A 27,063-nucleotide genomic window follows, 5' to 3' on the forward strand; every position below is an offset into this window, starting at 1 on the left:
AAGAAGTCTTCAGAAAACTTTTTGAAAAGTGCTCCAGCTCAGGACCACCAGGAAAGAGAAAAAAAGGGTAGAAGGACAGGGAGCAAGGTGGGTTCACGCTGGGCCTTGGGAAGAGGGGGGCACAGGAGGGGGCCTGGCCCCCACAGTGTCCCAGTGGCCAAGGGCAGCTCTCCTGGCCAGGTGCCACCTTAGGCAGAACCGGAAGAGCTGGAGGTGAGGCTGGAGGAGGACCATTACTGAGCAGCAGCCGAGGTCCGTCTGCCTCCTCTGGTCACGTGTCTTCACTTGCTCTTCCTCTCAAGGCCTGAGAAGCAGGAACAAGTAACTCAGGGAGAAAAGTAGACACACATCCAGCGCGCTGAGCGGACAGACACAGTGACACAGGGAGCCAGGACTTCTGCGACAGAGGACGTGAGCTGACAGCTCCTGCCTCAAAGCTGCAGCTGTGAGAGAGCCTAAGAGCACAGGAGCCAAGAGGAAACGAGCAGTGGAGTCTCCATGCACAGTGTTTTGAAATTCTGTAAAATAGCCAGCTAGTGTTGGTTGTATTACTCGAAGGAATGCTGACATATGTATATGTGCGTTTATAGGCTCACTCAATCCCTCCAGCCTCTTTTGCCCCCAGGAGTTAGGATAGCCTTTCTCAAGCACAAACTTGGCTGGGCTGTGCTGTGGGTCCTCGCGCTGGGGAGGTGCTGCTCAATGTCACCGAGTCCCCGGGTGCAGCCTGCACGACGCGACAGAAACCTCTCTCTTCTCTTTTGACCCTACAGTATAAGAACGCTGGGGTGATTGAGTTAGAAGCGTGTGTCAAGGCCGTTCGTGTCCTCGCCATTCAGAAGCGCAGCATGGAAGCGTCGGAATTTCTCCAGAACGCGGTTTACATTAACCTTCGGCAGGTGGGTGTGTGTCCGCCTCCACGTGGAGGGCTTAGCGCAGTTCTCCTGGAGCTTTTTCACAAGTCCGTCTGGTTTTGCTGTGCTAGGATTCAGTGTGGTCAAGACCCTGGAGTCAGAACTTGAAACCCTGATAAAGGGAGCTGTTTTACTTCTTTATATTATGGTCTTTTACTTTCAAAATTCAAAATTTTGTTCTTTTAAAACTTTTTTTTTGATTGGAGAGAGAACTGTGCCGTTAACAGCTTTGCAGCCTTGGCCAAGCTTTGATGCCTCTTTTTTGGTCACTTGACGCGATTGCAGTTGTGACCCTGTCTGGGTTGTTCATGTTATAAAATATGAAGTGTGTGAAAGGACTTCATACAGCTCGTTGTACACCGCAGGCCTCCCACACGTATGACCTGGCTCTGGGTGTGTTGTTGTACACCGCGGGCCTCCCACATGTATGACCTGGATCTGGGTGTGTTTTTAATGAGATAGGATCACCAGAATGTTTAGTTGCAGATTGCTAATGCAAAACCCCCAAATCAATAATGCAGCTAAACATCTATGGTCTTTCTAGTCCACTTTGGATTTTTATGGCCAGGGCCGCCAAGACGGAAAAGTGAAGCAGTTTGCTTAGGGGCCCACGGCTAGGGTGAGGACCCAGGTGGCTGTCCTCGAGCAGATCTCGCGCAGCCCGGCACCGTGCTCCGGGCACGCCTAGAGGTGGGGGGCAGAACCTGCTCTCACTGTGCCGACACTTCGTGGCAAAGGTGGATGCTCACCAGGTGAAGAACTTGGAGTTTATCCTAACAACAGTGGGTTTCAACAGAAAGGCCTTAAAAGCGCAGGGATGATGGGACCCCCACCTTTGTCTGGAGCAGGGTGAGCGTGGTGGGGGAGACCAGCCTGGAGCTCTTGAGGGGATGTAGGGGATGTAGGTGGCTGCACTGGAGTGTGGTGGGGTGGTCAATGGGAAAAAGTCAACAGATTGAGGACGTGTTTCGGTGAAAGGAAGGAATTAGTGACCTATGTGAGGGCCAGACGGAGTACTGCCCAGGTTTCTGGCTTGATTAGTCAGGTAAGTGATGGCCATGCTGTGTTCAGAGAAGAGACTCTGCAGAGGGAGTTTGGGGGGCAAGCTGATGGAGTCAGGTGTGTAATTAAAAGGCTTAAACATGTGGGTCTGGGGGACTCAGGTGAGACAGAGGGGAGTCAGGGAGGGAAGGGAGAGAGACTTCAACATCATTTTGCATTCTGAACATGTAAGAGAGAACGGCAGGCCTCTGTCACAGAGGCTTAGCACGTTAATGTTTTGCCATATTGACTGCAGAGCTTCTTAATTTTTAAATAGAAATAAAATAGAAACAAAGCCGTGGAGTTAATGAACGTCTTAGAGTTGATATGTATTCTGCTCATGTGTATTTTGATACCTCACATATTTATAACTACAATCTATAAAACGTTGAATATTTTAGTGTAAGAGTTAAGCACAGGGACTGGGAATACACATGGCTGGGACCTGAGTCTGGGTTTTGTCCCCCGAGTGAATTACTCAGCCTCTCTGTCCCTTCTCAGAAAAGCTTGAGGTTTCTGGTAAAGACGGGCAGGAAAAGCGAAAACCCACCGCTTGATGGGGAAGGGTGGAAGCTAGCGGTCGGCAGCACCGGCAGATGAACGGACGTCTGGGTTGGGTGACCACTCACCGCGGTTTCTGGGTGACTGTGGGGCGTGAGCCCTGGGCCGGGCAGTGCGTTTGTAGGGATGAGCAGGCGTGATTCCTGGCTCTGAGGTTGCCGTCCAGGGAGCAGCCCTGGGCACACACAGCCCCAGTGGGACAGCTCAGGGTGCAGTCCTGGGACCTGTGCTGAGGGCAAGATGAGGGCTCTCCCGAGGGGTCTCCCTGTGAAGAGAGGAAGTGACCCATCCACAGCAGCCGAAGAGCCCCCGAGCAGGGTGCCAGGTGCAAAGGCATGACTGGGCTCGAGCTTGGAGCTTGGGGAGCCAGAAGTCCCTCTGTGGCCTGAGTGGCCTTCTTTCTGAAGGACAGTAGGTGGAAAAGATGCTTAAAAGGCAGACTGATCGTAGGTCATGAGCGAAAGTAAAGATGCGTAGATTCGTCAGGCAGGCACGAAGGAACCCTAAGGATGTGTGGACCCAGCTGGGGCATCGTGCTGGAGGACAGGGTCATGGGCTTGTGCATGGACCCCGCTTTGCACTTACAGCAGAATCCCTCCATATCTCTGTATTTTCATCTGTAAAATGATGGGATGGCAAACTCACGGTGACCTGAAGGAGCAGTTTGGCTCACACACTCTGTGTCCAGCCCTGTCCAGCGTCATCGTGCAGAGCTGCTCAGCAGCCACCCTTACACACTGCGGCTGGAGGCGGTGGAGGGATGTCTGTCGTGCCTGGTGGAGGAGGGGATGGGTGGTTTTGAATGGACACTGAGAGCAGGCTGCAGAGCTGCAGGCAGGCTGGTCGAGGGTCGGCTGTGGGGAGCACTTGGCAGACTTTGTGTCTTAAGACTTGCTTGCCCTTATGGACCTGAGTTGCCTTTGCAAATTCATGTTGTACATTTGGGCTCTCGGCGAGGCTCTTCCCACAAGTGGGTATAACACAGCGTGTTTTATAAGGTAACGTGCTTTTGTTTAGCATGTAGAAATTTGCACCTGCTGGGAACAGCCCTCCTCTATGGGCCTGGTCTTCGTAGAACACTAGGGGTCAGCAGAGCCGTGCAGAGGGCCAGCGGCCGGCCTTGCGGTGGCGGGCGTGGGCCTGTGGAGCTCTCCCCGGCTCGCCGCTTTGCTGGAGTTGGCTCATCTCCGTGTGTGGTTGCCTGATGAGCAGACAGCACAGTGGTGAGTTCTGGTGAGACTTTACAATGACAGTGACAAACAGGAGCGGCCTGGGTTTTCCTGAACCAGGGTGAGCTTTTGGTTCTCGATCAGGTGTCTCCTCCTGATGGGTCAGTCCTGCGACTCCTGTTGCCTGATGTGGACACTCTGAAAAGAACCGAGAGGGCATTATTGCAGGTGCCTTCTGCCTGAAGAAGCCCCATGCAGATGCGAAAACTGAAAATCCCTTTGGGTCTGCTGGTGTTGGGAAGGGTTTCTGCGTGTTCCAGGAGGGTTCTAGGCAGGATTCCTCTTTGTGAGCAGGAGCGTGGATCCACCTGTCTTGTCTTCAGTTGTTTACGGGAGTGGTTCATGGGCATTAGCATCGACAAAGAGCTGCGAGCTTGGAGTCTGAGAGCTGGCTACAGATTTGTGTAGCGGCCCTGTAGGTCTCACCTGCAGGTGTTCAGGGTGAAGGGAGAGAGGAGTGTGAACCTTACAGCCAGAGTCAGGTTCCAATTGCTGTTTCCTCTTCGTGTGACCCTGGACTGGGAGGTGGCTTCCTTTAGCCTGTTTGTGAATCTGTAAAATGGGTATGACTATATTCACTTCTTCCTGGATATACTGTGAATTGTCAATGGGATTATAACACATGTAGAGCGCTTCCCACCGCTGGGCGCTTAGGAAGCGTTCACTGTCTGCCCACCGGTGATGTGTCAGAGCAGGAAGGGCTGCTCCTGTTTGTGGAGGACCCACTAGCAGACTCTTGACTAGGCTGTGAATTTGGTTATTTCCTTCAGTCCTTGTAGCCGCTTGTGCTAAGTGTGTTTATTCTCATCGTTGGAAGAGGAGCCTCAGAGTAAAGAAGACTTGGTCATCTGTCCCAAGTCAGATCATAATTTCAGGTGCAGGGGCCTCGGTAAAGTGTGCTCATTTGGCTTTTCCCTTCCCTCCATTCTGTACTGGAGGCCAGGCACCAGGCTTGTCGCCTAAGAATATTCCATAGGTTTTATTTATATTCCGTAGGGTTTCTGTACTGCTCAAGCACAATGTCCATAGGGGGACATGGGTATTAATAGATAAACGTGAAAACAAATGAGCACGAACTGTCGTCAGTTCTGCAGAGAAAAAGAGCATACCTTGCCCTGCGGGGCTGGGGAACTTTCTAGTTGGGGCTGCCCTGGTGTTAATCTTAGTAAAACAAGTTCTGTTACCAGACAAAGACAGAAGGACAAAGCCTGTGTTACCAGAGCAGGCTTTGGTAGCTGTCACTCCGGCCTCTAGAGCAGGGGCTCAGTAGTTGTGGCTAACGGGCTCAGCTGCTCTGTGGCACGTGGGATCTTCCTGGACCAGGGATTGAACTCGTGTCTCCTGCATTGGCAGGTGGATTCTTCACCGCTGAGTTACCAGGGAGGCCCCCGAACCCTTTTAGAGAGGAGGAAATAAAGGCCAGGAGTTTGCATGCAGGCCTTGGCAGTGCCACCACTGGTCTTCTTCAAACCTAGTTTGCTGTGGCTGCAAAGTCCAGGCTCTGTGAACTGTATCCTGTAGCTTCTTCCAAACAACCCGATGACTGAAGATAATTTTCTTCATTAGTAGGAAACCTAAGTGACCACAAGAGAAAGAGGTGGTAAGGAATTGTTTGGAAAACTAGCGAGAAGCCCAGTCCCTTCCAGCCTTGGGAGCTTGCTCCCGGACCAGTGACACTCATCCCGGCACCTCCTGCAGGCCTGATGTTCAGGAACGACTGAGCCGTTTGAGAACATTTCAGCTCGTGACACTGTTGATTAGAACCTGTGGCCTCTTGGTCCCTGGTTAATTTTCTCTTCAAAGCCATTTGCATTTTCTGCGGGCTACTCCGCTCAGATGTAAGAATAGACTCTTTAAAGTTCTTGATGCAGTTTCTTAATGAGGCTGTTGCTAAGGAAACCTAGCAAAAACCCAGTAGATATGCACATAATGGTAACCTCGGAACTTTGTCGATTTAAGCTCAGAATCAGAGGGGTGGGAGGCTCAGGAAAGGCTTTCTGAGACAGAAGGGGGCCAGTGTAAGGATGCAGCTCAGGTTAGACGAAACAGCTCCGTCCCAGCCAGCAGGGCGCCTGGCCTCAGGACGTGTGTGCGGTCCTCACAGAGAAAGGAGGGGTTGCATGGGGAGGGAGGAAAGTCAGGGTCTTTGTTGGAGAAGGTGAAGAGAGAGGGAGCTAGAGTTTCTGCTTGAACAGGAGTTAGGAATATGGCTTGAGGTCCTCATATTTGGGAGAGAGGAGTTTTGTGGGGACCTGAGGAGGAGGGAGTCTGTCTTGGAGGGAAGTCCACACACTGGAGAAACGGGCAGGACCGGGGGGCCTGCCGGGTGAGCTGCCTGCAGGCTGGGGTGCGGGCTGCCTCCATCCTTACACTGGAACCCCAGGCCTCGGTATGCAGGCCGGAGCAGCGACGAGACGGGGAGACGGCTGGTGGGAAAGGAAAGCAGAGAGCAGTGCCCCGGGCTGTGCTTGCTATGTTCAGCACCACCAGGCCTGAGCCGCCGGGGGTCTGGGAGGGTGCTCGACGGGAGAAGGAGGGGTCGCACTTTCCCACGCGGGACGCACAGCAGCTGTGTACCCCACAGGCCCTCTGGCTCCTGCAGCTCGCCATCTTGCTTCTTGCTTCAGCCGCCGGGGTCCTCCGAGCTGCGTCTGCCGTCGCCTCTGTTAATTACCCCTGCTTCACCTGGCCCTCGTTTCATCTAAATATTAAGTCCCCATTTTCTCCTCACCTTCATTTTTGTCTTTTTGTCATTATTGTTGCTAAATTGTGTTTAAAAAAATTGATTTATATCCTTTTTGAGGATGAGGCCCAAAGTAAATAAATGTGTGCACAGACTCTCACAGACACTTACCGCTGTGAAAAGCTCTGAGCTGTTTACCTAGTGGTTACACTGCTGGCTTGTCGTCGTGCTTAAGAAACGGAGGCTGTCATCACTCCATCACAGGGTGGCTGGGTTAGGTGGTGCTTAGGTTAGGTCGTGGATGAAAGAAAACTTCTTGTAAGCCGTGCAGGCCAAAGTTGGTGTGGTTATTATTCACATTTCATTTTCTTTTCTCTGGTTCTATATATTTTGTGTTTTGAGAAGTTATGTGTTTTAAAATTCCTGCCCAAATTCCAGTGTCTTTCCCTTTCTTTTTCTCTTTCCTTTCGCTGCGTCTTATGTTCTAAGTAGTAGATGCCTTTGTCCCAGAGAATATGGGCCTTCTTAGCAAGAGGACAGGGTGAGTGTGGAGACGTGGGGTGCAGAGAAGGCCTTGGCACTTCCGCATGGAGCCGTCTGTGCCTCTGCCTCCTACCGCGTCAGTGCGCTGACGCAGGCTTCCCCTTGCCTTCATGTTTCATCGGGTCACTGTTTTATGAAAAATTGTCTGTTTCCCTTTTTCACCTGGAAGGCTCTCTAATGTGCTCTTTCCTTCCCTCTGATGCCTCAGCTCTCTGAGGAGGAGAAGATCCAGCGCTACAGCATCCTCTCCGAGCTCTACGAGTTGATCGGGTTCCACCGTAAGTCCGCCTTCTTCAAGCGCGTGGCTGCCATGCAGTGCGTGGCCCCAAGCATCTCGGAGCCTGGCTGGAGAGCCTGCTACAAGCTGCTCCTGGAGACACTTCCTGGCTACAGCCTGTCACTGGACCCACAGGACTTCAACAAAGGTACCGGAGCCGAGAGTTACTTCACCCCAATTAATGCGGAATGAAAAATTAAGCAGACCTGCTGTTTGTCTTGGATGGTGTTGGTGGTCAGGCTCATACTGTGGGTCGGGTAATTTTGAACCTGAACTCGGCCCCTGGCTTTGGTCCCGGCCATTGGTGGCGTGTTAAGTGCCAGGGGTTGGGTAGAACTGGAGGTCAGTTGCCAGCAGGCGTGTCTTGGTTCTTGCTTTGTGCTGGACACTGTGCCACGTGTTGAGGACACTCAGCCATGTCTGATTTCATCCAGTGGCACTTTCTTCCAGATCTTTCACTATCTCACCCAAACAGAAATCACAACAGATGCTTTTCACCTGCCCTGTCACCTGCTCTTCCTCTGATTCCTTTTTCCTCTGTGTTCCCCCAAGAGGTGAGGTGGACTCGAAGGTTTGCGAGCGCGTGTGTCATGGTTGGCACTTTTGGATGGACCCTGAGTTCTGGATGCGTTGATGTGAGCTTGTGGTTTCAGCCCAGTGTGTCTCTTTGGCAGTGGAAACCTCAGGGTGGCGGCAGTCACCCCCACACTGTGGGCCCCTGACTGGCCTCCCAGGGCTGCTTCGACTCCCTCCACTGTGGTCACAGACTGTCCTTGGCCTGCCAGAGCCCCGAGACTGTGTGGTGTTGAACTGAATGTCATCTTGGAGCCCGAGGCTTGAAGGGACCCACAGCCAGAAGCCAGAACCTCCCTGTGGGGCCTGTCCCTGCTGACGGCCCCCTTGGCTGGCCCTCTGCGTGACCCGGTGCCCTGGGCTCTGAGCCTGTCGCCTCCTGGGCTGGGGCCGGGGGTGGGTGTGCGCTGAGACGGGGCCTGTGTGATGGAGGAGCCTCAGGTGATTCCGAGAAGGCCGATCTGGCTCCTCCTCTCTCCTTACAGATGGGGGACCGGGGTGGGCCCTGCTTGGTGGTCTTTGTACTGGGGGCTGTCCTCGCCCGTGGAGTCAGGAACGGGATGCTGAGAGGGGGCTGTGGGTCCTGGTGGCCCGGGAACCCCTTTCGTGTGCTTGTGGGAGGCTTCAGTACAGAGGGCAGGGGCTCTCCAGCGACTCCTGCTGTGATCCCTGCACATCCCTGCAGGCTGACTGTGGAGTGAGCACGCCCTGGGCTGCGTGCGGCGGCCGCTGTGGGCTCCCCCCGCCCTCCCTCCTCTGGACGCCCCTCTGCCCTCACCTGCCGGGCATCCTGCAGGTCTCCACTGAGTGTCCCCGTCGTCCCACACCTACACACAGTCCCTCTATTTTCCTCGTCACTGACTCCTGTTCCTCTTTTGCCGCGTTTCCCATGAATTGTAAGTACATTAAGACAGTGGGCAATGGTTTAGCACCCACCTCCCTCCCTAGGGTGTGTGCCCGTGAGGACGGAGACCTTGCCCCTCCCAGCGTCCCCCCGCAGGTGTCCCCGCAAACACGCGCACGGAGGGCACACAACTGGTGAGCGGCTTCCGTGACGTGTGCTTGTCGCCATCTATTGAGCAGAGTTTGTTTCTTGATCTTAATTTTTAAATCACTTGAACAAAACGTGTTTCTTTTGAAAAATGAAACAAACAAGCACACCTCCCTGTATTTGGTGCTTTTTATCTAGCCTTCTATTAATATTTTGGGAGGGGACATTCACCATCATTTTGTGAAAGAGGTTGGGGAGGTGAGGTAAGAGATTGAATAAAGTAAAAATGATAAAAATCAGCTGGCTGTATTTTTTTTTTTATAAGAAATAAGTTACTTTAAATCCCATCTTCACTGTTGCTCTGGACCACTTTAAACATTTCTCAGAGAATTAAGTGGAAATCTACTAACACCCTATACTTGCAAATAAAAGGGAGATTGTCTTTATTCTCAGCACCTGAAATGTTTTTCTGTTTCTTGAAGATTTTCCTTGGCTGGTATGAAAGTTGAGATAGGAACACAGAAGGGCACTGTGTATATTTGTCAGCTTAACAGCCTGCTTATTATCACTTTAATCTTATTTGTCTTCTGTGTACGAAGATTTTTTTGATCATACCTTCTGCTTAGCCTTTTCCTGAACGAGGGATTAAATTTTCCCCAGGAACTCTTAGGAAAGAGAGTGGCATACGAGTTTGCCTTAAAAGGCCGTAGTTGATGTAATAAACTCTCATATTGGTGAAATTTTTGAATACAAGAATGTTGAAAATTTTATCACTGGCTCATATGCTGCAAGTCTGACTTAAGGATAAAAAGATTCAGATTTTTATAGGACCAATTTGAATTGCATAGAAATTATGACGTATGCTATTTGGTGTTAAGAAAACTTATGCTCTTATCATAATTGCCTATGGTGGGAATTGGATCCTTATCTATTAAAAGAAAATCTACAAAGTGATATGTGCCCCATTATTGACATGATGTGCTAGAGGCGGGTTAAGTTGGGTCATTTATAAATCCGGGCTGGGTTAGTCGTGACGTGGATTTCAGCCTCTTCATCCTTTTCAGAATCTCTTTTGCATCAGCCTGTGGTCTCTGGTAACGTGGAAACACTGAGGGGGCTTGTCCTTCTCTCCTTCCCTCTTGTTGTTTGAAAGGTTTTCTGTGAGATGGAGTGGTAGGATATCAAGGTTTTTGTGTGTGGGTAGGTCTGCTCTGCTCTAAGAATCTCAATAATTATTGTTATTCAGCAACTTAAAAATTATTATGAAATAATTAAAATATACACAAATTAGAATAGTACAATGAGCCCATCACCCATATTTTAAAATAATTAGATTTGGCCATATCTGCTTTATTCATACCTTTCTTTTTCTTTTAAGAATTTGTTCTTAAATATTTCTTTGTCGAAATATTTTTACAGCAAATCCTAGAAATCATGTCCTTTTAGCCTATATACTTAAGTAGGCATGTATGAAAAACAGGCTTTCATCAGGCTTTCAACTTGACCCACGAGCCTGTTAAGTGCCAGCTGTGTGTCAGGCCTCTTACTGGGGTACCTGGATGAATACAGCGCCATCCTGGCTCCCGAGAAAGTTATGGACTGATGAAGGAAACCAAGACACGAACTTTAGGCACTCAGTGTACCTGCCAGAGAGTGCCCGTGGGACAAGATAGTGCAGGATTTGGTGGAAATCCACAGAAGGGGCCGGTCAGCCCTGTAGGCAGGGCTTGGGGCTAGGACAGGGGGTGTCCTTTGCTTAGAGTCTTAAGTCTCACCCCAGCCTTTCTGCTACCCCCCAGGCTCCCTGGACACACAACGCTGGGTGGCGACTGATTGTGATTCCTGTCCCTACATCTTCTTCATGAAGAAGTTTAAGGTGGAAAATATTTAAAAGCACTGACTGTTGCCAAAAGGGACACAAATAATTATCTCTGAAATCTTGTGTTTTTGTTTTTTTTTATTTTAAACTTTTTGTTTTACATTGAAGCAGTGTAAAACATTAACAGATTAACGGGCTTCCCAGGTGGCTCACTGATAAAGAATCTGCCTGCCAGTGCAGGAGACCTGAGTTTGATCCCAGGGTCAGGAAGATCCCCTGGAGGAGGAAATGGCAACCCACTCCAGTATTCTTGCCAGGAGAACCCTATGGACAGAGGAGCCTGGCAGGCTACAGTCCATGGGGTCACAGAGTCGGACACGACTGAGTGACTGAGCATGCGTGCACGCGTAGGCAGTTGACAGTGTCGAGATAGTTTCGGGTGAACAGCATAGGCACTCAGCTGTACGTTAAGTCCTGGGAACCTAAAGAGATGCTTTTTGATGGCTGTGCAACCGATTTCTTCCACCTCTAATTTCAGATACACTAAGTTATTTTGGAGGGAGCGGGCACAGTTTGTTGGTAACCATTCTTTTCTCATTTAGCTTTCCACTTTTCTGTTTTTACACTTTAGAGAAATGTGATTTTTAAATTTTATGTGTTTGGTTGTTGTTAATGAAGCCTCGTCAAATAGTAGTATTTTCTTGGGGGATTAAGTATGCTATAACTCAAATACATACCACTGAAAATATAATCTTTTGTCCTAACCTTATTATAAGTATTTAAGAATGGGTTGTTTTAGAGATTGTGTGTCTTTGTGGTGGCTCCCGAGGGGCCCTGGCGCTGCCCTGTGGCCCGTGCGCCTCGAGGCCCGCTCTGATGTCCCTTGGCTTCCCTCGTAGGCACGCACCGAGGCTGGGCTGCCGTCCAGATGCGTCTGCTGCACGAGCTGGTGTACGCGTCCCGGAGAATGGGGAACCCTGCCCTCTCTGTCAGGCACCTGTCCTTCCTGCTGCAGACTATGCTGGACTTCTTGTCAGACCAAGGTGAGTGGGCTCAGACTCTGGTTGTTTCCCAGGAGAGGGGGACGGGGCCATCTTGGTGCCAGCCCCGTCGGCACCAGCTCGGGAGATGGGGTGGGCGGTGTCCCCGGCTCTCCCTGTCTTCTGGGCCCGCTCCTCCCTGAGCACCTCTCACCGCCCCATGCTGCCGCTCTTTTTGCTGCGCTTGGCCTCTGGCATGGCCTTCCCTCGCCTTTTCCCGCGCCTTGTGAAACGTAAACATCAGAGTGTAACATTTACATGGAGAAGCGCACGATTCACAAGAACTCTGCTCAGTGAGTTTTCACAAAGTGACCACGTGGTACCTGGCACCCAGATGGGACACATGCCTGGAGCCCAGTGCCCCTCTGTGCCCCTCTGGTCGCTTCTCACCTTCTGGGCAGCATCTTTCCAGACTCCTGGGGGATTGTGGGTATCTTTGCCCACAGGTCAGGGCAGCTTTCTTCTTAGTCCTTTCCTCCAGCATCTTTTCATCTTACATGCTTCCTGGGGGTCACATGTGTTTTGGGTTTCGCGTGCAGTCATCTATCTCCAGCCCGGGTCCCACCCTGTCGCTGTCCCCAGGAAGTTGGTCCTGCCTGGAGTCAGTCCCCAGGGAGTCATCATTGTCTGCCACTGCACCGTCCTCTGTCCCAGGGGCCCCAGCGAGGCCTCAGGCGGCTCAGTTACTCAGTCTCTGCCAGCATCCCAGCGTCCTCACCTCCTTACAGAGAGTGGGGATGCTCCATGGGCACGCGGGGTGTGGGTGTCCTTCCCTCGGCTCCTGGAGCTGTGTCTCCCAGGTCCTGAGAGCGCTCAGCGTGCTCGGTGCTGTTTGTGCGTTTCTCCGCGTGGGGTAGCTCTCGATTTCCGTTTAGGACTTCAGGCGGCCCGAGGGGTCCCTGTGGACAGCCGCCCCTCGGGGCGTCCGTGGTCTCTGGTTGAGTGTTGTCCGTGGGTTGCGTGTATCGATGTGCTGTGGTGGGCTCGGCAGTATGGAGTGCCTGCACGTGGCCTCTCTGAAGTGGGAGGAGGAAGAGAGGCCGAGGCAGGGCCCTGGGGTCCTGGAGGCTGACGTGGGCTGGGTGGGCCTCTCCGTTGCTCGCGGGGGTGAGTTTTTGCTTGTTAAGGGCGCTGCTCCCCTGCCACTGGGCCCCTGCGGCTTCTGGAGCCTCCCGGGCTGGCAGCTCTGAAGACGTGTTGCCTGGTGCAGCCCGCAGGCTGAGCGGACCTTGCTCTCAGCCTCAGGGTTCTGAGCGGCCCCGGGACCAGGCCCCTCTCCCGCTCGTCCCGGTTCACTCGGTACCCTGCCCCCACAGTGCCCAGGGGGGTGGACGGTCTCCTACGCCGGGGGACCGTGAGCCGCGCTGTGTGGCCCCTGCGCTTTCCCTGAGCTGGCGGGTCTCTGTTCTCGCCGCCCCCCATCGCCCCGCCCCTCTCCTGTCAGCAAACTCCCCTGCGTCTGCGCTTCCCCTGGGCCGCCTTCTCACGTTCTGTCCTGTCCTGGGGGAACCGTCCTCCTGCAGTTGGTCTCCCCTTGTGTGCGGCCTTTGTCGCAGATCCCCAGGAGAGGAGGAGGTTGCTGACCATTTGAGGTCATGTTAATCAGTGATCTAAAGATGCTGGTCCAGGGCAGAGAAGCTCAGGACATTTGACCCCGGTGAACAGACTGCCACCTCCTGAGGCCTGTGGGTAGTGGTGTTAGACACGGCCTGAAGTCAGAGCGCCATGGGTTCTTCCCACTCAGCTGAACTCTAATTACCATGACCTCAGATCAGCAATTAAACTCTTTCTGAACCTTCATTTTCTCATTTGTACAACTCAGATGTTAGAAACCGTGGGGTAGTTTTTTACTGTTTTAATGGTAGATATTTTAATTGATTGGGTGACCTTCTAGAGCGCACATGGCACCATCCACTGAGTTGATAATTAACATTTCTAAAGATCACTGTGTTGAAATGGAATACGGGATGGAGGACTGGCCTCCTCCTTGTGTGTGGACCTGTCTGGGTGTTTACAGGTAGAGACGGCACAATCTGGGGTTCTCCCCCCCCGTCCCTCACGGGTCCCCCTCCAGTCTGTGCTAGTGTTCCTGAACTCATAGGAGGAGTTCTGGGGCCAATGGTTCTTCTTTTTTAATGACAAATTTTATTCCAAAGTGTCCCTAATAGTACCAGAGACATTGATGTAGAGTTTGAATATTGTTTCAGGTAAAGTGAGGGTGCATACAAGTAGTATTTGTAATTAATATATTTTCAGATAATGTGATTTTAAATGTCTGTGTTAAAGATGTAATGAATGTTAATGAACTTGTTTATAAAATGAACAAACTCATAGACACAGAAAACAGCCTATGATTACCAAAAGGGAAAGGAAATGGGGATAAAGTTGATGAACTAGATAAACAACCAGGTCCTACCACATAAATAGCACAGGGTACTATATTCAATATCTTATAATAAACTATAATGAAAAAGAAAAGAATATAATAAATGTTAATAAATAAATGTCTTACTGTGTTATCTGTTTCGAAAGGTTTGTATGTTCCGATTTACAGGGTTTTTTTATTTTTTCCTTAAGAAGAACCACTTTGAGTAATAAACAGAACTCCATTTATAACATAATAAACATTCTGTGAATTTCTTCACAGTCCAAAGGACAAAACCTCTGACTTTGTTAGAATTTACATTTAACCTTAAAATGCTAAAATCCATCCATGTCAGCTTTGAAATTTTAATCTTACCTGATACTATGAAATAGGTCAATGCTCAATGGGTGGTCAGATCCCTAATTTTTGCTCTTCAGTCACTTTTCTCGATCTTGCTCTGTGATTCTGTACGTTAGCGTGTTCAGTGCATCTGTAATAAACTTTTAAGATGAAGGGGAATTTCTTGCTCATTGTTTGCCTGAAACCCTGGCTTGTGTTCCTCTTTTTAAACAAAAACATGCTCCAAAAATCCACCCAAGTTCAAGTAGTAGACGATCCTTTAAGGATCGTCTTTGCCGGTGGATCCACAGTATAGGTCGTCCAAGGCGCGTACTCTGGGCGGTGCTGGGACCAGGGGTTGACGTGAGGAGCGTGGGATGTGGGAGGATGCTGTGCTTACGGCCCAGAGGAGTCCCTGTAAGTAAGGATGTAGGAGCATCTCAGAGGACTGGCAGTTCTTTTCAGAGGTGGAAGGGTGGTTTGGGTAGTGTTCCATGAAAAAGATGACCTTGACCTTGAGGAGCAAATTGGTGTTTGCCAGCGGCGATGGCACCCCACTCCAGTACTCTTGCCTAGAAAATCCCATGGATGGAGGAGCCTGGTGGGCTGCAGTCCGTGGGGTCGTGAAGAGTCGGACACAACTGAGCAACTTCCTTTCACTTTTCACTTTTCATGCATTGGAGAAGGAAATGGCAACAACCCACTCCAGTGTTCTTGCCTGGAGAATCCCAGGGACGGGGGAGCTTTGTGGGCTGCCATCTCTGGGATCGCACAGAGTCGGACACGACTGAAGCGACTTAGCAGCAGCAGCAGCAGTGCAGACTGAGCAGAAGGAGTAGCTTCAGGTAGGAGGACTTTCTCCAGTTCTGGTGGAATTAGGATGTTGGGCTTTTTTGGGGAATGTAGGACACGGTGGTTTGGGTGATTCTGTTGCCTGGGATTCTGGGGAGGAAAGTGGGTCATGAGCAGTCGTGCCTCGTGCCCCTGCAGTTCTGCTCTTAGGCACGTGCTCCCGAGGTTTGGAAACACGTCTACACAGAGACAAGTGGGCACAGTGGCATCATCCCTCGGAGCCAAAGAGTGGGAACCGTCCGTTGATGCCCATTGACTAGCGGATGAAGGAAGCGTGGTGTGTCCACCTGGGTTTCTCGTCCTCCTCCTCTCCCTCGTGCTTCCCCACTTCCTGCTTTCCTTCTTCCCTTTGGCTGACATGCGCTCACCCTCCACAGCTCAGTGTGGCCACCACTTCTTGATGCCTTAAGACTAGCTCGCCTTCCTTCAGAGTGTCCTCACTGGAGTCGTGTGTGCCCAGCCACCGAGCACGTGTGCCCACTGTATTTCAATCACTTACTGACCTGGCAAGCTCCCCACCCAGGCTGTGGGGTTTACAGATGGCTCAGACAGTGAAGAATCTGCTGGTAATGCGGTCCCTGGGTGGGGAAGATCCCCTGGAGAAGGGCACGGCAACCCATTCCAGTATTCTTGCCTGGAGCATTCCATGGACAGAGGAGCCTGGTGGGCTATAGTCCATGGGGTCGAAAAGAGTTGGACACAGCTGAGCAACTAACACACACCACACAGGCTGCGGGCTCTCTGAAGGTAGGTATATGTCTGACTTGCTCTTTCTCTCGTCTCTAGTGGCTTGTACTGGCATCCATATATGGCTGAATGCATTACTGATGCACTTTTTTAAATGCGTAATTTTTTAAAAGGGAAAAGCAATAATAAATGCTTTTCCTTTTTAAAAAAATAACTGTTGAGACTTAATTTGAAGACCGCACAATTCATCCATTTAAAACGTGCACTTCAGCTTTTCTGTGTATTCACAGACGTGCACCCATCGTCATGGTCAATTTTAAAACATCTCATCACGTCGAAAAGAAGCCCTGTTAGTGGTTGTTTTAGCCCCTGGGGCTCGTGAGTGGCGTACTTCAGTGCTCACAGCCTGTTGAATGTGTTAAAAATAAACACTTTCATTTGCGTTCTTTCTCTTTTGGGTTGATTTTTGCTGTCATGGGGAATGCTGTGGTGAGCGTCTTCAGCTCTTTGAGCAGGAGAGAGAGTTTGTCAGGGGAGGGTGATTGGGTCCGCCGTCCTGAGCGTTTGCATCGCTGTTGAGGCGTGTCAGGGTTGCCTCCTGAGAGCTCTGCCCGCATTGTGCCGCCGGTGGCACTGTGCCAATTGAGCGTGTAGACGGCGTTGCCTCACTGTTTTAATTTCTGTTTTCTGGGCAACTTGCGAGGTTGGACGTTTGCTTCGTGTGCCCATTTACTAACTGTATCTCTTTTATGCAAGGCTCTTTTACAGCCCTGTCGCTTGCCTCATTTGCTTCTCATTTCTTGGGAGGCAGGTGGCGTCCAGCCGCTGTGCCTGTGCGAGGTCTGTAACGCTTTGAGATGCTAATTAAGCCCTTTGCCTAAGGTCTCCCAGGTACTCAGGGCAAAGCCACACCCGGAAGCCAGCTCTTAGCTGCGGTCCAGAGGATGGCATCTGTGGCACATTGCCCTGTGCTGTAATGCACCGGGGTGGTGAACGCCTCCCGAGAGTGCTCCACCTATTTCTGAGGTAAAGCCGAGAGCAGTGGGCCGGTCTGCTGTGAGCGCTTTATGAATCTCCGTAGCATAGGATGAAGCTTGAAACTGTTGCTGAACTTTGAGAACATCTGACATCACAGAGGATCAGCTCAGCCTACCATGTGCGAGTTTAACAGTGAGTGTAAAGCTCACAGCATGTGACCCTCACTGGCCGTCCTTTGGTTTCTTGAACATGTCAAGGTTTTCATTTTTGTTTTTTTCCCTTGTCTCAGGACATCGCTCTCTTACCTGTCTTTTACATGGCCAGCCTTCCTGCCTTGGGTTCCAGGTGGGTCTGTGCTGGGACCTCCCCATCCCCACCATCTGTCACTTCCTGGTCATGTCCTGACTTTTCCTCAAGGTGGGCAGTTTCTATGGCTGACCCTCTAGTTCCCTTTCTGATAAATCCTCTCCAGGAGAGTCGGGTCCCTCAGGGCAGCAAGGCTGAGTTATGGGTGAGGGGCTGAGCTGCCGGGAAGAGGGAAAGTGAAAGTGAAGTCGCTCAGTCGTGTCTGACTCTTTGTGACCCCATGGACTGTAGCTTACCAGGTTCCACCATCCATGGGATTTTCCAGGCAAGAATACTGGAATGAGTTGCCATTTCCTTCTCCAGGAGATCTTCCCAACCCAGGGACTGAACCTGGGTCTCCCGCATTGTAGGCAGACACTTTACCGTCTGAGCCACCAGGGAAGTCCCTGGGAAGAGGGGGGTTTCCTCTTTACCCCTGGGAGGTGTCATTTGGGTTTTGTAGGAAGGAACAAGGCGGCTAAATGCAGCTGCTGTTCAGTTGCTCCATCATGTCTGACTCTTTGTGATCCCGTGGACTGTAGCCTGCCTGGCTTCCCTGTCCTTCACCATCTCTCAGAGCTTGCTCAAACTCATGTCCATTGAGTTGGTGATGCCATCCAACCATCTCACCCTCTGTCGCCCGCTCTTGCCCTGCATCTTTGCCAGCCTCAGGGCCTTTTCCAATGAGTCCGCTCTTTGCGTCATTCGGGTCAGTATAGCGCAATACAGCACCGTGCTGCTCAGATTACCAGGGGTGCCCCCACAGAGGCACACTGTGGGGTTGGGGGTTACCAGCTCTTTCCTGCAGGCCCTGCTTCCTCTGCGCCCCCCACAAGGCTGCCATGTTTTTCTCCTGAGCCCCAAGTACCTGGGGGCCTAGAGATGGGGGAGAAGTCCTTCCCAGGTGCTGCTCCAGGCAGCCCTCCTTCAATCCCCAGCTCCGTGCCTGGGGCGCGCCCCTCTGGTTATGGTCAGTGATGCCCCGGGGTCACTTCTCCTGCTCCGGGCTTTCCCTGTCCTGCGGCCATCCTCTGCCACTGTCTGCGTGCTGGTGGCTTTGTCCTTCCCATGGAGGTCAGCCAGCACCATCCTTCTCTTCTCTGTCCGTGCCTCTTGCTAGGGAGCCCTCAGGACCCAGGCTCCAGGAGCTCTCTGGAGATGAGCGCCGATCTCGGAGCAGGAGGCAGGCAGGCTGTGTCTCAGACAGAGACACAGGCCGGAAATGGCCTCACTGAGACCATGCTCCCACCAACAGTGTCTACTTGTCAAAGCCCGTTTCCCGCAGAGCACACTGGCCTCTGTGTAAAAGGCAGGCTCCCGGGCCACAGTGGGGCCCTGGAACCGGCCCCGTAAATTCTGCGGTAACTGTTGGCTGAGCGTCATCTTCTTTCAGGGTGTATCTCCCACAAGTTGTTGTTTTAGCCTCTCGGTCGTGTCCGACTCTTCGTGACCCCGTGGACAGTATAGCTCGCTCGCCAGGGCCGTCTGTCTGTGGGATTTCCCAGGCAAGAATACTGGAGTGGACTGCCATTTCCTTCTCCAAGCGTTATTTTCTTTCAAAATATATTTCCCACAAAGGCTAAGCCTTATTTGAACCAAATAGCCAAATCCACACCCAAGGACAAAGGTTGTAATTTTTGTATTGTTCCGGCGACAGATATTCCTCAGTTTCCTGCTTTCCATTCCTGACATGTTCATGCTCTTGCGTGTTCCCCCAGATGGTATATATGGTTTCTTCGGGGGTTTTGGGTTAATATGCTCCATTTTTCACCTGGGTGGAGGAGATGGGAGGCAGAGCACATGAATTGTTATGTCACCGAGGCCTGGTGGGAGCTCTTCAATAAAGGGCTGTAATTTGTTTCCATTGCAGTTTATACAGTCCCTTTTGTTTGTTCAGAAATGGGCAGAAGGAGTTGAACAAAAACCCAGAAGAAATGAAGAGAAGCTTCTGACTTCATTTTAGTTGTGTGTTGAAGAGATAAATGCCGTGGAGGGCAGCATAATAAGTACCTGCTAATAAAATGCATTTTCAGTAGGAAAAAACCACACGTGTGAAATAATGAGGTGAAGAAAAACTATCAGTATGTCAAAAGCCCAAATATATTAGTGCATTTTTACTAGTTATGGGAAAAATACTAATTTGCCAAGTTTTAGGCGAAGCAAGATAGAACGTCCTGGGGTGGTGTTGAGAAGGGCCTTCTGTACCTTCTCAAAGCATTTTACTCCCGTGGGGTGTGGTGGTCTGCACAGTGCGTGCTCTCCAGCAGTGGAGTGCAGGCCTGCTTCCCCACCACCTGCCCCCCGTCTGCTGCATGAAGCGCCAGCGTGCACTCTCCGGGGCAGGCTGCCATCCTGGTCGGGGATGTGGCGACACATTCTACGGCATCTCTTTGCCTCTCAAGTCGCTCTCTCTCTTCTGTCTTCTACTCGGATCGTAAGGTGATCTTCCCAAAACTGATGTTTATCCGTAGCGATCCACGTGTAAAGGCGGGACAGCTGGAATGGTGACTTTTTACCCCCCCAGGCCCCAGCCTAGCACAAGTCTGGCTCACAGGGGCTCAGTACCTGCTGGGTAAAGGGAATTGCTTGTTTTCTCTGCGTTGTGTCCTCATTAGGAAAGTGAGGATCACGTCTGCCTTGCTCTGCTGGTTTAGGCGGTGGAGACATGTTTATAAAAGCCTGAAACGTAATATATGCGCAGTACATCATAATTGTTATCACTTGTGTTGATTTGTTTCTGACTTCTGAAGTGTTTCAACATATGCAGGTCTTAAACTGGGAAACCATCCAGTTTACTGTCTTGAGGATTGTATGTGTATCGTCCATGGGGTAGTTGAGCGGCCTTGGACGAGATGCTGGTGTCCCTGGCCTGGACCACTCTGTGTGTAGGATGGGGATAGTACAGCCTTGTGTCCACAAGGGGCACAGTGCAGAGAGACGTCTGGGTCAAGATCCTTGGGTTGAGGCAGACCTGGGTTTGCCTCCTGTGTCTTCTATTGATTAAATGTAACCTTTGACAATTTACTTACATTACTAAGTAATGTAATTACATTACATTACTTTCAGTTGTAAGATTAAGAAGATAATGTCTGATTAGCTGGAGGATTATCGGAAATAATGTGCAGCAGCCACTTGGCATCCTGCCTGCAGTAGTAGAAGCTCGATAAACATTAGCCTTGTCCCTTACTTCACCTACTTGAGAAGTCGATGTTTCTCCCCATAAGGCTGTACTGTTCTTTCCAGCTTAAAGACCTTTGGGTGGATCTTATCAGGAGTTTTAGCAGCGGGGTAACCTGTTAAAGTATGGAGAAAGCAATGGTACCCAACTCCAGTACTCTTGCCTGGAAAATCCCATGGATGGAGGAGCCTGGTAGGCTGCAGTCCATGGGGTTGCTAAGAGTTGGACACAACTGAGCGACTTCACTTTGACTTTTCACTTTCATGCATTGGAGAAGGAAATGGCAACCCACTCCAGTGTTCTTGCCTGGAGAATCCCAGGGACAGGGGAGCCTGATGGGCTGCCCTCTATGGGGTCGCACAGAGTCGGACACGACTGAAGCAACTTAGCAGCAGCAGCAACCTGTTAAAGGTATAAAGAGAGAATTTCTCTGCAGGATTTTCATAGTTAGATGGAGACAGACGGGGGAGCCTTTGTCTCTGGCTGTGTTACGTTGGGGGTTTGAGACTATGCTGAGGCTGCGGTGTTGGATGGTGCCCACATGTGCTCCCAGCTGATGACCAAGCCTGGCCAGCTGTGGCCCCAGCACACCGGCGAGTCTGTGTTCCTCTCTGGTGTCCCGGTGTCCACAGCTCTCTTACATGTCGGTCATGCTTCATGCATGTAGGGGGATAATGTTAGTGGCACTTGGGAAGGTATAGAGGTCAAGGGGCCTATTGATCCTGAATCTCAAGGCTCTGCTGTCAGTCTGAATAACTCCTCTCCCCAGGGGGAGAAAGGACAGATCTGTGGGTGAGGGGAGGAGGGTGGTCTTTGTCGTGCTGTAGATGGATTCAGAGGAAGTAAGACGACTGCCCAGAGGGAATTCCCTGGTGATCCAGTGGGTAGGACTCGATGTTTTCACTGCCATGGTCCAGGTTCGATCCCTGGCTGGGGAACTAAGATCCCACAAGCCGTACTGGGGAGGGATGCTCAGCTCTGGCTGGGCTTTCTCACTCGTGGAGAGGAGCCTGGATGGGCGGGCGTGGCAGCAGAGGGAGCGGCAGGAGCAGAAGCAGCTCCACACCTGCTCTCAGGCTGACTTCATTCATCTCTCAGGCGGGAACAATTCAGGGATGGATTGAGACCCTCCATACCCAGCAGAGTGCCTGCGCTACCAGAAGGCAATTGTATCAACTCCTTCCTTGTTGCTTAGCTCAGGCTCCCTTTGTTCACATGTTGTGGATTTTGGCCACCTGATGCGAAGAGCTGACTGATTGGAAAAGACCCTGATGCTGGGAAAGATTGAGGGTGGGAGGACAAGGGGATGACAGAGGATGAGATGGTTGGATGGCATCACCGACTCGATGGACATGAGTCTGAGCAAACTCCAGGAGATGTGAAGGACAGGGAAGCCTGGCGTGCTGCAGTCCATGGGGTCGCGACGAGTCGGGCACGACTTAGCGACTCAGCAGCTAGTGAGACAAGTTACCATGTCACCAGCAGCGCCCTGCGTTTGGCAGCTGACCGCATGTCTGGTGCTCACGGCTCCTCCTGGGACCACTGAGGAAGTGGGCGCACACATGCCAGCAGGAGGCGGGGCAGAGGAGGTCCCGAGGTGGGTGTGTGAGGCTCCGACCCACCCTCCTGCTCCGATGGCTCCCGCATCCCTGGTGGCCCAGTCCTCAGTCTGAGCTCTGAGTTCTGCTTTCCAGGCGGGGGCGTCCTCACCTTCTCGTGAGCCTGTGCTCACGTGTTGCAATCCCGCACTCCCAAAGCTCAGTTGATTCATTTTCTCACTCTCTCAGCCAGTGTTTGTTTCTTTAGAGTGTCTGCCTCTTCCATCCTTGCTCAGTTTCAGCACCTTCCGGGTGCGGACGCGATGAGCAGGCCTTGCCCTGACGCAGGTTTCTTGGTCCTGAGTGTGCGGCGGTCGTGTGCACCTTCTGTATTCTGTGCCCTACGGGGAGGAGTTGCCTAATCCTCACAGTTTCCCACAAGGGTAGCTGCTGGGCTTGGGCTTATTTTACAGTGAGGAGATGGATACATAGGAGGGAGCTCATCCACGGCCATGCCTCCCTGAAGGCGCCCCATCTGCCCTGATCTCGGAAGCACACAGGGTCGGGCCCGGTTCGTACCCGGATGGGAGGAAGTGGGCTAATATGCCTGAGGGCTGCTTGCTGTGTGGTGTTTGGAGAAACCGGGGTTTGGACCCTGGCTGTGGGCTCTGGAGTCCACGCTGTTGTTCGCTGGCCTCAGCTGTCACCTGTTGGCTGAGTGCGCTGGGTGACTGATGACCTTGTTGGAGGTGACCCACCAGAGCCTGCATGGGGGCATGTCAGAGACCACACTTCTCGTTTGTTTCTGCACCAAGGGCATCTCTGAGCCCAGAAGCAGTTGTCATTTGCTTGAAAGACAAAGATGGGATGAGATAGGAAATGTCAGGCTCAACTTACTCAGTTTCTCCTTCATTTTATCGCCAGCTCATTGCTTTGCTGCTCAGCCCTAAGAAAATGCATGAGAAGATTTCCATTGCCGGTGTCAGTGTGGGTTTGGCCTTGGCCTGGAAAAAGCCTCTCCTTGGGGCTTCATCCTGATGGGATGGACTCTCAGGCCCACTTCCCTGTGTCCTGGGGCTGAGGGCGGGCAGGAAAGCAGAGGAGCTGGGCGTTTTGCAGACACTCCTGGTGGAGAGTTCCCATTCCCTCGTTTCCCTTGTTTTCCCCTTCCCGCCTCTGCCGTCAGCTCCGCGTCAGCCCTCTGCTGCAGAGCGGACAGTGGGGTGGCCTGCAGCAGCCGGGACTGGGGGCCTCCTGCACTGTGGTGCATCGGACGCGTTAGGAGTGTCTGCAAAACGAAGTCTTCCGTTATGTTGTACCTGTGATCATATGTCATAAAATCCAAAAGGTTTTTTCTTTTTTTAGTTTCAGTGCTGGGATACAGAAGTGCGTTTGTTTCACACACTGCCCTTGGGGAAGAAACTGGAGCAGCTGGAAAAGAAACTTTCAGCTTAAAAACACTGTGTTCCCCCAAAAGTGATTATTTGAGTTGCGAAAAACAAGGTTTTTAAAAACTAGAAATGACAAAGTGGATCAAAGAAGGCATACATTTGAAAGGTTCTGTGAAGATTTGTGGTGAGGCTTTAAAAGTTAAGCTCTCGGCGTACTTGTTTGCAAACTAACGTTTTGCTCTTGGTTTCACAAGTTGCACATCCGCTCCTGAGCTCTGAGCTTGTTTCCAGGTGAAGGCTGGTGTGTCCTTCGAATGGCGTGGGGGCGTCCATTGCATCAGTCGTCTCCCTGAGGGTGTTGCCGTTTTCTTACTCTCGGAGGCGTGAAGCTTGTTGGAGTCCTTCTCATGTCCTTCCATCTCTCCTGTGTCCTGTGTGTTGCCTGGAGGCGTTCCTTAGCTGTTCTAAATGCTTGACACTGTCTCCCATGGGATTCCTCTTCCCCCTTCCACCATCATTTCCCTGGTTCAGACTTTTATTTTTTAAAAATTTTGAATGTTTGTTTATTTCTTTTACATCTCTTATTGTTTGGCCTGTACTTTAAGTCAGTTTTTAAAAACTTGAAATATCATTGATTTACAATGCTGTGCTAATTTCTGCTGTATAGCAAAGTGACTCAGTTATACATAGACATACATTTTAAAAATGTTCTTTTCATCATGATTTATCATAGGATATTGATTATAGTTTTCTGTGCTTTGTAGTGGGACCTTGTTGGTTCTCCAGTCTCTAAATAAAGGCTAGACTCTCAACACCTGTTTCTTGGATCGGCTCCTAACATCGAGTCCTATCCCTTACTCTGCTCTTGATCCACTCTTCACACTGAAGCCAGAATTATCTCCTTGAAACGCAAACTAAATCACGCCCTTCTCTTCCTTAGAACCTGCAGTGACTGCCCGTCCTCTGTCTATTAAAGGCCCAGCTCCATCTCAAGGATGCTCAGGGTTTGACTCAGGCCATCTTTTCAGCCTAATTTCATACTTTCTTCATTTACGTTATCTGTATTTCATATATTTTGGACCTTTAAAATCAAATTTTTTTTTTCTGTTCTTTTTATGGTAGCTTGCTTGGTCCTTGTACTTTTCCTGTTTCCAATGTTACTAAGAGTAATAATTCCTTCCTCTTCGTCTCTTCATTACTTTACCTGATTCTCAATTAAGCACTGTTTCATTATGTCCTGAGATTAATTTCATCACTTGGTTCCCTCACTAGATTACTGGTTCCTTGGGGATCAGACCATGTCTTGCTTACTTACCTTTCATCATTTTGGACAATGTTTTTTACCAAGAAGATAGCCGACAAATACGGAACTGAATTAATTTAACGTTACCTTTCCCAAATTATTTCTTTGTATGTGTTCACTGAGACCCCACCAGGCATTGGAGGAGGCTGAGGATTTAGGAGATCTCGTGGTCCTTGAAGGTGAGGGGACCCAGCCGAGCGCTTTAAGGGAGGGCTTTTCCTTTCATAGGGCAGAGACTTGGTCTTTGTTAAAGGCACGTTGAATGAAATATGAAGTAGTTTTGGAAGGAAGGGAGATGGCTGAGCAGCTGATGGCTGATGACAAGTGAGAGCCTGCTGGGGAGGTAGAAGCACTCTGACCCAGATTAAGACCTTTCTAAGCTTCAGTTTGCTCATCTGTGAAGCCGGGAGAACAGTGGCGTCTCTTCCATGAGGTGCCAGGATGATTTAATGAGGTCACACGTGCGGGCTGCTGGCACAGTGCCTGCTGGACGGGGAGGCCTCATTCAGTGTCGCTTGCTGCACTGCTGTGGTTTCTGAGCATTTCCGAGAGCGGCAGCGGCCCTGGGAAGGGCTGTCGATGTCCTTACAGAAACCCCTCTGTCGGGGCGGGGACCCTCAGCATGCCTTCCTCCACTGCCGTTTTAGGGCGCTGTGTTCTTCACTGCTAGGGAACGTTGGTGAACGGGCGCTGACTTTCCTTCACAAGGCTCTCTGGAAACTCAAAGTAGTTTTGGAATTTTTTTGGCCATGCTGTGCGTCAGGAGAGATTTTAGTTCCCCTATTAGGGATCAAAGCCATGTTCCCTGCATTAGGAGCACAGAGTCTTAACTACTGGACCGCCAGGGAAGTCCCAGAATAACTTTTACTATACAAATAGTATATGCTTCTTTTAGAAATCTTGAAAGATATAAACAGAAAGGAAAAATTGTATATAACCCTACATGGGCAAGTACACACACCATTAATATTTTATGTATTTCTTTTGTATTGTTTTCTATTTTTTTAAAATTTGGATTGATCTTTGAAGTTACAATTTTCCAAAAATATTATTTTGAATCCTGACTTTCTGTATATCATAAAATATTTTTCATGCTGCAGATTCTTTATAAATGCCATTTTTAATGATTGCGTACATTGCATTATGTTTTTGCACCATAGCTTATCTAACCGTTACCTCATAATTGGCTGTGAGTTTCTTGCTAATCATTTATTAAGTCTCGATTCTTAAGATCATCCTCCCTTCTGGGAGTTATGTTGAGATCTCTAGAGATATTTACACATTTTCTAGGTAGTGTTTTAAATGGCTGGTTGTGTAACAAGTTGACGGCTTCCCATCATTGCCTTTCGTTTTGGTAGAACATGTTTATAAATTTGAAAACAACGAGGGAAAATATTTGGTCTCTGGTGTACTTGAATGATTGCTTCTCAGGGCCTCCAACCCGTCACCACGTAAATTAAGTGAAAAGCAAGTAGAGAGGACCGCTGACGGGAAGCAGTTACCGTGGCTCAGCGCGGGTTGGTCTGAGTCAGTCAGCCTCACGTCACGGAGAGGCTTGTTTTCTCGGTGCACGACAGGACTTACTCTGCACTGCTGGCTTGGCGGATCATTCGTCTTGGTAGTGGCGGCACGTGAGTGTCGCGGCCTTCGTGGTTGGACCATGGTGCTTCCTGGATGTGTCTGTGGGGTGAGGGAAAGCCAAGTTCATTTTTCTTGCTTGTAAGACGCTTCACTGGCTGGATATCACGTTTCATGATACCTGTGTGTTCTCTGTAATGTCACTTACTGAGGCCGTCTGGGCAGGCTGTCTTTCTTGGGCTCAGAAGACCCCTGGACCTCTCTCATCCTGTGTTTGCCTCGTGCTCAGTGACCCTGACCTCCACCTGGACTCCGCAGCCCTTCCTCTTGGTCCCAGGCTTGAATCCCGCATCTTCTGCAGCTCCTAGGTCCTCTCTGACATCAAATCCCTTTTACTCTAAGTCAGAGATAATAAATAGATTAATTAGATTGTGGCATCCTTGGTCGTGTCTAAACATCTCTATCTCCAGGACCTTTAACTGTGCCCGGCACACAATGTTACTTTTTTCCTTGATTTTTAAAAATTGTGGTAAGATAAACATAAGATTTGCCATTCTGTCTTTGTTTAATATTTACTTTTGTTTATTTATTGATTTGGCTGTGCCGGGTCTTCATTGCGGCCTGCAGGATCCTCAGTTGCAGCCTGTAGGATCCTCAATTGTGGCCTGTGGGATCTGGTTCCCAGCCAGGGAATGAAGCTGTGCCCCTTGCATGGAGTCTCAGCCAGTAGACCACCAGGGAAGCCCCTGAGTGTACGATTCATTGGCGTTGAGGGCATTCATCATGTTGTGCAGTCATCACCACTCTCTACTTCTGGAACTTTTCTTTTTTATCAAAC

At 50.5% G+C, this 27,063-nt stretch overlaps 1 protein-coding gene and 1 long non-coding RNA gene across 6 annotated transcripts in view; both read left to right on the top strand.

Moving 5' to 3' along the window:
• The window catches only part of TRAPPC9 (trafficking protein particle complex subunit 9), a 386,772-nt gene that overhangs the window by 45,827 nt on the left and 313,882 nt on the right, over positions 1-27,063 (top strand). For all 5 annotated transcript variants that reach the window (XM_070382719.1, XM_070382718.1, XM_070382722.1 and 2 more), the window contains 3 exons: positions 774-899; positions 7,180-7,396; positions 11,531-11,674. In XM_070382719.1, the coding sequence (XP_070238820.1) occupies positions 774-899; positions 7,180-7,396; positions 11,531-11,674 (487 nt within the window). The remainder of the gene's footprint in view (positions 1-773; positions 900-7,179; positions 7,397-11,530; positions 11,675-27,063) is intronic.
• On the top strand, positions 16,839-17,237 carry LOC138990770 (uncharacterized). The gene is made up of 2 exons (XR_011466870.1): positions 16,839-17,084; positions 17,182-17,237. It is a non-coding gene; the product is annotated as an uncharacterized lncRNA (long non-coding RNA).

This window comes from Bos mutus, chromosome 14 (assembly GCF_027580195.1).
Source record: "Bos mutus isolate GX-2022 chromosome 14, NWIPB_WYAK_1.1, whole genome shotgun sequence".
Lineage (NCBI taxonomy): Eukaryota > Metazoa > Chordata > Mammalia > Artiodactyla > Bovidae > Bos > Bos mutus.